The sequence below is a fragment of the Eurytemora carolleeae genome, unplaced genomic scaffold (assembly GCF_000591075.1).
Source record: "Eurytemora carolleeae unplaced genomic scaffold, Eaff_2.0 scaffold1335, whole genome shotgun sequence".
NCBI classification, from domain to species: domain Eukaryota; kingdom Metazoa; phylum Arthropoda; class Copepoda; order Calanoida; family Temoridae; genus Eurytemora; species Eurytemora carolleeae.
In genome coordinates this window covers 55,944-69,769 of record NW_019397224.1, presented here as the reverse complement: position 1 = coordinate 69,769, position 13,826 = coordinate 55,944, and the positions used below count along the sequence as shown (strand labels likewise).

The window sequence follows — 13,826 nt, the reverse complement described above, 5'->3', positions numbered from 1 at the left end:
AAACGAAAGAAACTACATAACCTTTACTGTCTAATACAGTGTATGGAAGACGACATTCAAAACTATTTACCAACTGTCATGTTTCGTGGGACACCCTGAATGCATTTTATTTATTTTGCGTAACTTCTTAACAGTTTTATTAAAGGGATTGAGGTTGTAATTACAAGAGCCCCTCCATTGAAAGAGTGACATGTCCGAGTAAACCCTTTACTTTAATGTTCAAAATATCGTCGTTACTCAAGCTTGAAGAAGTACGGATCAGGATACCGCTGCTAATCAAAATATCGTCGTTACTCAAGCTTGAAGAAGTACGGATCAGGATACCGCTGCTAATCAAAAATGTCACTCTTAAAATGGGAGTCATTTGAAATCGTTTCTGAAGTCCCTTTAAAGGGACTGTCGTTTCAATGAACCTTCTATTGCTATGGAATGCCAGACAACTACAGAGTGTCCCACGAAACATGACAGTTGGTGAATAGTTTAGAATGTCTTCTTCCATAATTTGTTAAGTTCTTTGATACCAATTAGACAATAATACAAATATTATATGGGAGTCATGCTATGGTAAAATTGGCTTTAAAGTAAAATAAATTTCGGAAATAGATATTTTTAACTTAATAAACTGCAACTTTAATATCTAATAAAGTATATGGAAGACGACTTTCATAACTATTTACCAACTGTCATGTTTCATGGGACACCCTGTAGATTAATTAAAATAACAGAGCGGACACTGGATGTCGTCTTATAAAGGTTTAGAGGTTTTTCGTTCACAACACTGAGACGGAAGCCCAAAGGAGTTATGCGTTGAATTACATGACATTGAGCGCCTGTTCTGCGCAGACTGCAGGTGACTCCTTTGGAAAATCCCGTAAATCTTGAAAAGACGACATACAGTGATCTATCTGTTATTTTAATTTATGGTACCGAATGCCAGATTAAAGTTTGTACCGGTAACCTTAAATAAGTCTTCCGGCCCTCCTCTTTAAAGTTTACCAAACTTCAGACAAAAAATAATATTTCGTAATATTTTATTTTCTAAAAATAACAAAATGCAATCTTTAATATTCAACAGCTAAGAGGAGACGACAATTTGTAGATCTGAGATTTTAGACATTTTTCTGTAGATTTGAGATAATGTACTGCAGCTCTTCTGTTTATTTACATTTAAGACGGGGGGGGGGGGGAGGGATCTGAGATCAACACGAGTTTATTATGTACATAATGAAATTATAGATGATTTATGTACAAGCATGTTATTTATGTAAAAGGATGTACATAACCCCCCAATTTTAATTACACTGCAAATCGTACGAAAATCGGGTTTTAAGAAGTACTTTATAATAGCAAAGGAAATGCACAAAAATTCGGCTCAGACTAATTAAAAAAAACGATTTGTAGATTTTATCACTTTCCATTTCGAAACAGTTCTTTATTAGAAACAGATTCTCTTCCCGAGAATCATTGAACTAAACGTCCTTATTGACGGCGTGGTTGGACGGCAGGAATCACTTTATATCTGACCCAGGGTGACCTTTAACACCAGGACTCTGACCCCGGTTGACCCTGAGGCTGGTTGGGGTCAAGGTTAGCTCCGGAGGAAGGATAATATCCCATGTTATCCATACCATCCTGAATAATACAAAATTAATCAAACAATAAATCAATTAATCCATTCCCCAGTTAATCAAGCAATCAATCACAATCAATCAATCATAAACTAACTTCACTAATAAATTAAAGTATTTAATCACTAATCTTCTAACAAAAAACGCAATAAATCAATTACTCAACCACTCCATCAAATAATAAACTATTTAATGATCAATTTAATAATAAACTGAGTTGTCAATAGATCAATAAAATTCATTAAATTAAATAAACTATATGGCAAATAAAATAAAAATCAATCATTTAATCAACTGATAAATAAATGAATAAATACAAAAATAAATAAATCAATATATTGTTTACCTGAGAATCTTCTGAGTCTGATTCTCTACCATAGAGATCTGCCAACTTCTTAAATCTAGAAATATGAGATTAGTTAACAGAAATATGGGAATATTAATCAGAAATATCGGAATATTAATCAGAAATATGGAAATATTAATTAGATATATGGGAATATTGATCAGAAACATGGGAATATTAATCAGAAATATCGGAATATTAATCAGAAATATCGGAATATTAATCAGAAATATCGGAATATTAATCAGAAATATCGGAAGAATATTAATCAGAAATAAGGGAATATTAATCAGAAATATGGGAATATTAATTAGAAATAAGGGAATATTAATCAGAAATAAGGGAATATTAATCAGAAATATCGGAATATTAATCAGAAATATGGGAATATTAATCAGAAACATGGGAATATTAATCAGATATATGGGAATATTGATCAGAAATATGGAAATAGTAATCAGAAATATGAAAATTTTAATCAAAAATATGGAAATAGTAATCAGAAATATGAGCATATTCAATCAGAAATAATAACAATGCCAAAATCAATGACACAGAGCCTTAAACAATGACAATTATGATTATGACAATGACAATGACTATGATAATAATGATAAAAATAATAATAAAAAAGAACAATGATGATAATGAAAATGCAAATAATTCTAATGACAAAAATAATGACGATGACAACAATAAGAATAATAAGGTGTACCTAGGTCTCAGCCTCCGTAAAAAATAACAATAAATACGATCATTAATGACAATCAAAATGATAATTATGATAATGATAGTAATAATAACAATGATTGTAATTATGACAATGTTTATTAGAATGTTGAATGACAATGAGAATTACCAATGATAAGAATAAGAATAATATTGTATTGTTTACCTAGGCCCAAATTACCAATGATAAGAATAAGAATAATATTGTATTATTTACCTAGGCCCAAATTGGTTTAAATATTCGAACTGTAAATCTTCATCAGCGTCTGATCCTGAGTTCAAACTAGAGAGAGAACCTCCAGAGTTACCTAAACATAACATAAGAATTAGGATGGTTCAGAATCAGGTCAACGAATTTTTCTACTAGAGTGGTGTTTTAGTCTAATAATAACCAAACGAAAATTTTAGAAGACACACTTTATCAAATTTTTATTTTAAAGATTGCAAAAATTTATCGGAAAGATTAGAAAAAATTACAAAATGACAGCTTTTTTCTTTTATCAACGATATTTGCTTATTTACGTCCTAAAATTTAGTCAAAATAACAACATGGATATTTAAAAGGTCACATAACGTGCTCAAATTCTATTATTATTTGAACATATACTAGATTGGCGGATTTTTGGTAATGACAATTTGGCAATGACAATTTGGTAAGGTGACAATTTGGTAACGACAATTTGGTAATGACAACTTGGTAAGCTCACAAAAGTGACAATTTGGTAAGCTCACAAAAGTGACAATTTGGTAATGACAAATTGGTAAAAACAAAAAAGTGACAATTTGGTAATAAAAATTTGGTAACGTCATAAAAGTGACAATTTGGTAAACGAAATAAAAGTGACATTATGTAAAATTGTTTAATTTTTAGTTTTATATTCAATTGAAGATAATTGATTCTAGGCATCTTTTATTTCTGCACAAACGAAATGCGCCAAAAATAATTGTAAAATTCGCAATATTTTCTAAAAACCACGTTTCAAACTGCACTTGTGTCATATACTGCAAGAAGTGGAGACTTGGACCATGAATTACTTATTCATCACCCCTTCTAGGGGTGGCAAAATGTTACAAGATTCAGAAGGATTTAAATACTACAACAAGAACGGACTTTATGTATGTCAATGTTAGGAAGTTATTAATGTTACTTTTGATATGTAGTTACCAAACTGTCCCTTTTATAATCAACATTTAACATTTAAGAGGATGCAGTGCTTGGCCCCAAACCCATCCTAGCCGCAGCGATCGGCCCATAAATTGTCTTAACCTAACCTAACCGAAAATAATGTGAGAAACAGCACATTACTTAACATTTAATAGCCCGCAGCGCTCGGCCCCCTAGCCCACCCTAGCCGCAGCTCTCGGCCCATAAATTGTTTTAACCTAACCTAACCTAACCCAAAATATTGAGAGACAGCACATTATTTAACATTTAATAGGCCGCAGCACTCGGCCCTCTGGCCCATCCTAGCCGCGGCGCTCGGCCCGGAAATTGTCTTAACCTAACCTAACCCAAAATAATTAGAGAAACAGCACATTATTAAACTTTCAATAGGCCGCAGCGCTCGGCCTCCTAGCCCATCCTAGCCGGAGCGCTCGGCCCAGAAATTGTCTTAACCTAACCTAACCCTAAATAATGTGAGAAACAGCAAATTATTAAACATTAAATTAAATTAAATTTAACTTTTATCAACAAATTGTCACTTTTTTGTAGTTACCAAAATGGTATTACCAAATTGTCACTTTTTTGTAGTTACCATATTGTCATTACCAAATTGTCACTTTTATGACGTTACCAATTTGTCATTACCAAATTGTCACTTTTTTGTAGTTACCAATTTGTCATTACCAAATTGTCACTTTTGTGAGCTTACCAAATTGTCATTACAAAATTGTCGTTACCAAATTGTCACCTAACCAAATTGTCATTACCAAATTGTCATTACCAAATTGTCATTACCAAATTGTCATTACCAAATTGTCATTACCAAATTGTCATTACCAAATTGTCATTACCAAATTGACATTACCAAAAATCCGCCCGTCATATCCTAACATAATGTGATCATATTCTATCAAATTTGAACATATCCTAACATAATGTTAACCATTCTTACCGTCTCCTTCATATGCATAATGGCGAAGATCATCATAAGGAGTTGCTTCTGGATCCTGATCCATCCTATCCTTAGTCTCATCAAGGAAATCTTCAACACCAGGCACTTCACCCACTGGAGGCCTGTGCTGGGGGGCAGGGATCTTATCCTTACTGTGGAGCATTGGAGTCCCATTCTCTCCGGACATCATCCTAGAATATTAAACTTAGATATTTGCCATCTTACACATTTTTTTTCTTTAAAAATGTCAGTGAATTTATTCCAACAGTTTGGCCAGCTATGGCTAACATATATATGCATCCTCAAAGCACTTGTACTAAGCCAATTTAAACGAATTATAGACTTATATTAAGGTATCCCACGTCAAGTTTAATATTAAATTTTCTACGTACTTCGTCTAAATTATTTTTTCTATTAGCATTATCGACGTTGTTTATAGAGTCAGCGCCAAACATGATAATAATAATAAGGGGGGGGGGGAAATAAAAAGTGAGGCTCGAGGAGTCCACAATATTCCAATATTTTCAAATTTCCAATTTATCCACTTTTTGCTTATTAATACTTTTAATGATCCTCCTTCTAATCCCTCCCCCTTGGATTAGAGACAGTAATCCTAATTAGATATCAAACTTAGAACAACTATAATAAATGTAGAGTATAGAACAGAGAAATAGTAATAGAAATGACGATCATAAATAAATAAAATAAATATAAGTTGAAACTTAACAAGAAGGTGCGGTAAAAATATCAGGAAAAAGTTTTACCTTTAAACCTGAAATTTACTCCTCTAAACCTAAAAATCTCCGCCCTGGACCTAAAATTGCTCCCTAAGAACTTAAAATGCTTCCCTAGACCTAAAAATTCCCCTCCAAGACCTAAAAATTCCGCTCCTAGACCTAAAAATGCCCCCTAAATTCCCCCCCTAAATCTACCTGAGAACAGAAAGATCGTATCCTGTTTGATCTCCCTCACCACCTCCTTCATCCTCGTAGTTGATGATATTCTCACGAATATCACAATCAATATCCTTGTCATTGTAGTGAACACGTCGCCGCCTAATAATCATAGTAATTATAATAATAAAAATGACTTTTTTCATTTTTTAGTTAAGCAATGGTTCCTCCTTCATCCCTCTCATCATTTTCCTAAGCACTCTCTTTAGCCTACTGACCTGTGCATGGCGAGTACAACAACGACGGTCAGAATGATGATTAACCTACTGACCTGTACATGGCGAGTACAACAACGCTGTAAGGATGATGATTAACTACTGACCTGTACAACAACGGCTGTTATAATGATGATTGACCTACTGATTTGTACATGGGTAGTACACCATGATGATTAACCTACTGACCTGTACATGGCGAGTACAACAACGACGATAAGAATGATGAATAACCTACTGACCTGTACATGACTAGTACAACAACGACTGTAAGAATGATGATTTAAAGCTACTGACCTGTACATAGCGAGTACAACAACAGCTGTGAGGATGATGGCCAGGATGACAAGGATGATAATAAGAAAGTTTAAATTCATCCCCGTAGCCTCAACCGCTAGAACATATTCCATACTGCACCCATCCTGAATATTTATTATTAAAGGGACTGTACTCCATACTGCAGCCATCCTAAATATTAATTATTAAAGGAACTGTACTCCATACTGCAGCCATCCTTAATATTAATTATTAAAGGGACTGTACTCCAAACTGCACCTATCCTAAATATTAATTATTATAGGGAGACTGTACTCTATACTGCACCCATCCTAAATATTAATTATTAAAGGGACTGTACTCCATACTGCACCCATCCTGAATATTTATTATTAAAGGGACTGTACTCTATACTGCACCCATCCTAAATATTTATTATTAAAGGGACTGTACTCCATACTGCACCCATCCTGAATATTTATTAACCCATCCTAAATATTAATCATTAAAAGGACTGTACTCCATACTGCAGCCATCCTTAATATTAATTATTAAAGGGACTGTACTCCATACTGCACCCATCCTACATATTTATTATTAAAGAGACTGTTGATAATATCAAGAGACCCTCCAGCTAAAACTAGGCCTAGGCATGCCCGATTCACAGAGGTACCCTTTAATTAGAAATTACGAATATATCGTTGATACCTAGCTAAAAAATTGATAACTTTTAAATTAAGGTAATTATTGAAAAGTGACATGCGTATTTAATATTTATGCAACTAAAGAAAGAAAATAAGTAACAGAAAAACCGCGACCATTGATTACTTATAATTGTTGCTAAGATAAAGGTGAAGATACTATTTAGAATCAGGAATGCAGCTCTTCATTTATCAAACGGGTTGTTTAACAATGCTTAATTAACAGATCGTCTTCATATTTTGAGATTCCAGTGATTTAAAACCTCTTATGCTTCATCTCAACAAAAGAGAATATAAAATGTAGTATGGGTAAACCTGATAGTTTTCTCCGTCTGAAGGAGTGCCTAGACTAACATATCTACTAGCTCCACCCTCTGATATCCTGAGTTCTCTGATACAACCTCCGTAGCTGGTTCCTCCAGGTAGCTCCTCACGGGTCAACCCCAGCTCAGCTGCAAGCTCACGTAGTCTTAACAACAATAATATTAAAGGGACTGTCCGAGAAAATTAAAAGCATCTTTTTTAAACAATCCAAGATTTTTTCATGTTTAAGATTTGTTTCCATGTTTCAAAGTTTTGGAAATTGAGTCCGACAAAATTCAATCAGGGCTAAACAGTATTTTTAAAGGGAGTGTTGGAGAAGATTTAAAACATATATCTTAAACAATTCGAGGTTTTTCACATCTATTTCGAGATTTATTATCGTATTTCAAAGTTGAAGGGTAATTGGGTTCGACAAAATTGAATAAGGGCTGAGAACTGAGGGTTGAACAAAATGGTAGCTATGCAAGCTCACGTATTCTTAATAACAGTATTAATAAAGGGAGTGTTTCAGAAAATTGAAAGCATATTTTATCATTTATTATTATATTTCAAAGTTGTAGGAAATTGAGCCTGACAAAATTCAATCAAGGCTGAGACGAATCATACATGAACGAAACCGCAGCTTAGCAAGCTCACGTAGTTTTAACAACAATATTATTAAAGGGACTGTTCGATAAATTTAACAATCCGAGATTTATTTTATGTTTATTACTATCAAATCAAAGTTGAAGGAAAATTGAATAAGAACAAAAACGAATCATACATGAACAAAACCGCAGCTTAGCAAGCTAACGTAGTCTTAACAACAATATTGTTAAGGAGACTGTTCGATAAATTTAACAATAAGAGATTTTTTTATATTTATTATTATCAAATCAAAGTTGTAGGAAAATTGAATAAGGACAAAAACGAATCATACATGAATAGTAGCTAAGCTCACGTAGTCTTTACAACAATATTATTAAAGGGACTGTTCGATAAATTTAACAATAAGAGATTTATTTTATATTTATTATTATCAAATTAAAGTTGAAGGAAAATTGAGCTCGAGAAATTGAATAAGGACTAAAACGAATCATACATGAACAAAATCGTATTCTTAATAACAGCAATATACGTTTAATTACCTTTCAGGACCAAAGTATAGACCTCCGACTTGGAGAGGACCATTCGTGTTTAGGAATTGAGATTTACCCTGGGGCCGTGAGTTCTAAAATAAATATTTTTTTTTGATGAATAAATTGATAACATCCAGAATTCAGAAACAAAGAATGCAATGAACAACATCGTAAAATGTAGATTTGTAAAGTCAGAAAATTATCTATATTTTTTTAATAGACAAAAATTTATTAAGATTAAGATTTTCTCAATAAATCTCAAAATGAATGAATTAAAGAAAGATGAATCAATAAATGAATGAATACATTTTGTCACATGATGAGTAAATAAACGGATTAATGAATGAAAGAAATCAATAAATGATATGACCAATGAATGATTAAATGAATGAAAAATAACTAAATGAATAAATGAATAAATAAATGACTTGACTATATGACTATATGACTATATGACTGTATGACTATATGACTATATGACTATATGACTATATGACTATATGACTATATGACTATATGACTATATGACTAAATGACTAAATGACTAAATGACAAAATGACTAAATGACTATATGACTATATGACTAAATGACTAAATGACTAAATGACTAAATGACAAAATGACAAAATGACTAAACGACTAAATGACTAAACGACTAAATGACTAAATGACTAAATGACTAAATGACTAAATGACTAACTGACTAAATGACTAAATGACTAAATGACTAAATGACTAAATGAATAAATGACTAAATGAATAAATAAATGAATATACCTGTAACTGACACTCCCTAATATTAGGAATACACTCCCCATTATCCAGAATAACACTAACAGAACTATTTGTCCAGGATATTTGCACATGATGCTCCTCACCGTCCGATACAACCTGTACAGTGTACATACTCATTTATCATTATACTGCACAGATAAACATGTACAAAACTTTATGTACATGAATTTTAAATCACATGTTCTGTTGGAATTTTAATTTTAAAGATTAAATTCAATTCTTGCACTTCACCTTGGGTATAACTCCTATCTGTGTACTACACCTTGAGTATAATATCTCCTATCTGTATACAACACCTTGGGTATAACTCCTAAATGTGTACTATACATTGGGTATAACTCCTATCTATGTACTACACCTTGAGTATAACTCCTATCTGTGTACTACACCTTGAGTATATCTCTTATCTGTGTACTATACCTTAAGTACAACTTATATCTATGTACTACACCGTGTGTATAACTCCTATCTGTGTACTACACCTTGAGTTTAACTCCTATCTGTGTACTATACCTTGGGTACAAATCCTATCTGTGTACTATACCTTGGGTACAAATCCTATCTGTGTACTATACCTTGGGTACAACTCCTATCTGTGTACTTTACCTTGGGTACAACTCCTATCTATGTACTATACCTTGGGTACAACTCCTATCTGTGTACTATACCTTGGGTACAACTCCTATCTGTGTACTTTACCTTGGGTACAACTCCTATCTATGTACTATACCTTGGGTACAACTCCTATCTGTGTACTATACCTTGGGTACAACTCCTATCTGTGTACTATACCTTGGGTACAACTCCTATCTGTGTACTGGCTCCGAAGTTTAGAAAGTATTTAAGTTTTCCCTCCTGTAGTTCTACTGCGAAGAAATCTGTTACTCCTTCAACCACTGTGTTTGGAGATGGGCCCTAGACCAACCAAATAAAAATCAAATACAATCTAAGATGGTCCCTGAAAACTCTATAAATGGGGTTGTTAAAATGTTTGTGTAGTGTGAAAGGTACGAATTGTGAAGAAGATTTAGGAAACCTGTTTTTTTCTATTAAAAGATCTAGTTTCCTATCGTTTTCGTGAGATTCTAAGAATAATTATTTAATTAAAGGGGATGGTGGAGTTGGCACATTTGATGTAGGGGGGGGGGGGCCTGCCTTCATTTTTGGTTCAAATCTTCCAATTTTTTGGGTGCACGCCTAATTAGTGATCGAAATTCATAAAATAAAATCAAATTGAATTTTAATGACCTCTAATGACCTCTAATGACCTCTAATGACCTCCAGAAATAGAAAATATTTCAANCATTAGAAGGTCAAACACTGGATTTTTTGCTGCTACTGTATTCCCTGGGTCCCTAGCTTTCGTTTGATGTGCATAAAGCCATAGTTGAAATATTTTCTATTTGTGGAGGTCATTAGAGGTCATTAGAGGTCATTAGAGGTCATTAAAATTCAATTTGATTTTATTTTATGAATTTCGATCACTAATTAGGCGTGCACCCAAAAAATTGGAAGATTTGAACCAAAAATGAAGGCAGGGCCCCCCCCCCTACATCAAATGTGCCAACTCCACCATCCCCTTTTCAATTAAATAGTCAATTAAGACAAGAAAAATCTCAAAAATAATATATTTGGGTAAAAATTATTTAACAGAATTTTGCCCCCTCATCATCAGTCCCCCTTCCCTAACGTGTGAAAATTGGATGAGTCTAGATCTCATATTGTTCAGCGCATTTCTCGATTAAGAAAATTCTTTGAAATCCGAGATATAATGGAAATCTTATCAACAATAATTGACACCTCCCTGGTCAACATTACTTGGAAATACAGGAAAAGTGAACCATCCCTTTTTGTAATAATCGTGGTCATACAAAATCCGATAAATCTGCTAAGTTTGTAAAATTTGCAAAATCTACTAAATCTACTAAAACAGCGAAATCTGCTAAATCTACTCAATCTACAAAATCTACAAAATCTACAAAATCTACAAAATCTACAATATCTACTAGTAAATGTTGAAGAGTTTGGTTTAGTTTGGTTTCCTGGTATAGTAGAAGTCCCTCCTGTTGCTTCGTTGTGAACATGAAGGATAAACTGGTGTTGGCGCAGGCTGACACGCCGCGCTGGGTCGTCCAACCGTACCGGAAACTGGCCGACAGTTTTTCACACTGTGGACCAAACTCCGGCGAGTTTTCCGCCGGACATTTACACTGTCGGCCGTCACATGTTCCGCCGTTCAAACATTCAGTTCCCGCATCCGGTGCCTCGAAACCGGCGGAGCAGGTTTGGAAAGCCTTGTCCACCGGGCATCCGCATCTGGGTTCGACACGGGCCGTTACGCCGACAAATGTTGTTGTATTCGTCATTATGGCGGTGGGGTTGTTTTCTATCTCAAGAGAGTTATAACAACTTCCCTCGCATTTTGTTCCTTCGTATAAGCACTCGTCTATGTGCACCATCAGGATCTTGAATCCCAGTGTGCGCTCCAGATCCATTTTCCGCCGCGCAACCGTTACTTCCATCTTCTCCGGGGCAAAGTAGGGAGAACCGTGTGCAGAGAACCTGACATCGGTGAATTCCCCGTTAGGACCGGCCGGTAGCACAGTGAATACATCCACAATGGATGCGTTCGGATTCAAATATCCACGGAGAAGCTTGGTCAGTTTTTCACGACCGTCTTCGGCGGAAATGAACTTTTCCGGCGATATGTCAAGACGGATAGAGCCGGACTTGGTGACGGCCTCCTTGGGTATCCGCTGAACGGTGACCGTGACGTTCGCATAGACGGCGTTGGGTCCGGTCTGCTGGTGAACCGGGTCTTCTACACGAAACTCCATGTGATACACCTAAAAAAAATAATATATAAATATATAAAGTTGTAATCTCTGTTTGTTTTGTCCGATCATAACTCAAGAACCCTTGAACAGATTTGCCACAGATTTTGATAGGAGAACTCGGGGGGGGGGGCCACGGGAATGTTCATTGTTCTTAGCTTGGCTTAGAGATTATAAATTAAGTGGGTCCACTTTTATTGCGAAAATTTAGTTTGCCGGTACGTAAAAATTTACCAAGTGCGGATAAACCACAGGAGTGACTACGAGTATTCTAAGCAACGATGGGTTGATATACTAACTAAAGATAAATAAATAAATAAATAAATAGATATAGAGACAGATGCACTTTAAAATTGTGTAGACGAAAGATATCAAATAAACAGATAGATATATTGTTTGACCTTAATAAATGGAAATGGATCTAGTTAGTAAGAGAACCAGAGGTCAGAATATTAATATATATCTGCATACAAATTTAATTCCTCTTCGATATCCCGTGATAGTCATACCCCGCAGGGAAAACTTCAATTTATTCTCAAATATACAACATTGGATATCGAGATCAAACGTTAAAGATTGACAATATTCCGATCTCAGGTTAGATATTAGATGAATCCAGATCAAGAGATGGATGTTAATATTACACGAAAGTAAAGAAATTTACGATTAAAATTTTCCTTTAAGAAATATGTGGAAAATGTTTCCCCCAAGTAGATTTTTTATGAACCTCGCACAAAATGAGGACAATGCATTGCCAATCAATTACGGTAATTTTGTCCTATAGACTACTTGTAACATGATATTTAATTTAACCAGATGTTCTAATTGAGCCAATTACAATGTTCAATTTGATAAAAAAAAAATGTTCACTTTAACCTGTAAATTATGTACAGTGAGATCCATAACACTGGATGGAATAGGAAGACGACTTTTAGACACAAGATATGACTTAAAATAGTAAAAGGAATATGAGACACAGTAATTGTGCAGTGTAATGTAAACAGACCCATTTCACTAAATATATGATAAATTACCTTAATCTCCTCATCTAGTTTAATCCCCTCCTTAATAGATATAGGAGCTTACCTTAATCTCCTCATCTAGTTTAATCCCCTCCTTCATAGATATAAGAGCTTACCTTAATCTCCTCATCTAGTTTAATCCCCTCCTTCATAGATATAGGAGCTTACCTTAATCTCCTCATCTAGTTTAATCCCCTCCTTCATGGATATAAGACCTTACCTTAATCTCCTCATCTAGTGTAATCCTCTCCTTCATAGATATAAGAGCCTACCTTAATCTCCTCATCTAGTTTAATTCCCTCCTTAATAGATATAGGAGCTTACCTTAATCTCCTCATCTAGTTTAATCCCCTCCTTCATGGATATAAGAGCTTAACTTAATCTCCTCATCTAGTTTAATCCCCTCCTTAATAGATATAAGAGCTTACCTTAATCTCCTCATCTAGTTTAATCCCCTCCTTCATAGATATAATCCCGTTGTCCCTGTTCAGCTCGAAATCAGGAAACAAAGATGGATCCTGGGCATAATCCAGTTTTAGTTTTATGAGAAAAAAGAATAAATTTGATTCTATGAAACCCATCTAGTAACTGGTAACATTGGGCAGTCTAGGTTTTTAGAATCGACACAACACAAATATAGTAGATTGAGGGTTCTAACATTTCAAAACTATATTTGTTTTTAGTTACCCATGCAAAAATGTCATCGATGTTTACTGTATAATGTATAAGACCAAAATTGGGGGGCAGCATGAAAAACATTAGCCTCT

General features: G+C 34.3%; 1 protein-coding gene across 1 annotated transcript in view; it reads right to left on the bottom strand.

Annotated features, from left to right (window-relative positions):
- Positions 1–1,014: 1,014 nt before the first annotated feature.
- LOC111712855 (DE-cadherin) overlaps positions 1,015–13,826 on the bottom strand; it is a gene marked incomplete in the record, with an annotated part of 68,068 nt that continues 55,256 nt past the window's right edge. Inside the window, 12 exon segments of the mRNA XM_023487601.1 lie at positions 1,015–1,632; positions 1,975–2,029; positions 2,921–3,011; positions 4,821–5,011; positions 5,753–5,875; positions 6,286–6,410; positions 7,281–7,434; positions 8,417–8,499; positions 9,186–9,299; positions 9,996–10,118; positions 11,246–12,049; positions 13,488–13,577. Coding sequence (XP_023343369.1) covers positions 1,537–1,632; positions 1,975–2,029; positions 2,921–3,011; positions 4,821–5,011; positions 5,753–5,875; positions 6,286–6,410; positions 7,281–7,434; positions 8,417–8,499; positions 9,186–9,299; positions 9,996–10,118; positions 11,246–12,049; positions 13,488–13,577 — 2,049 coding nt within the window.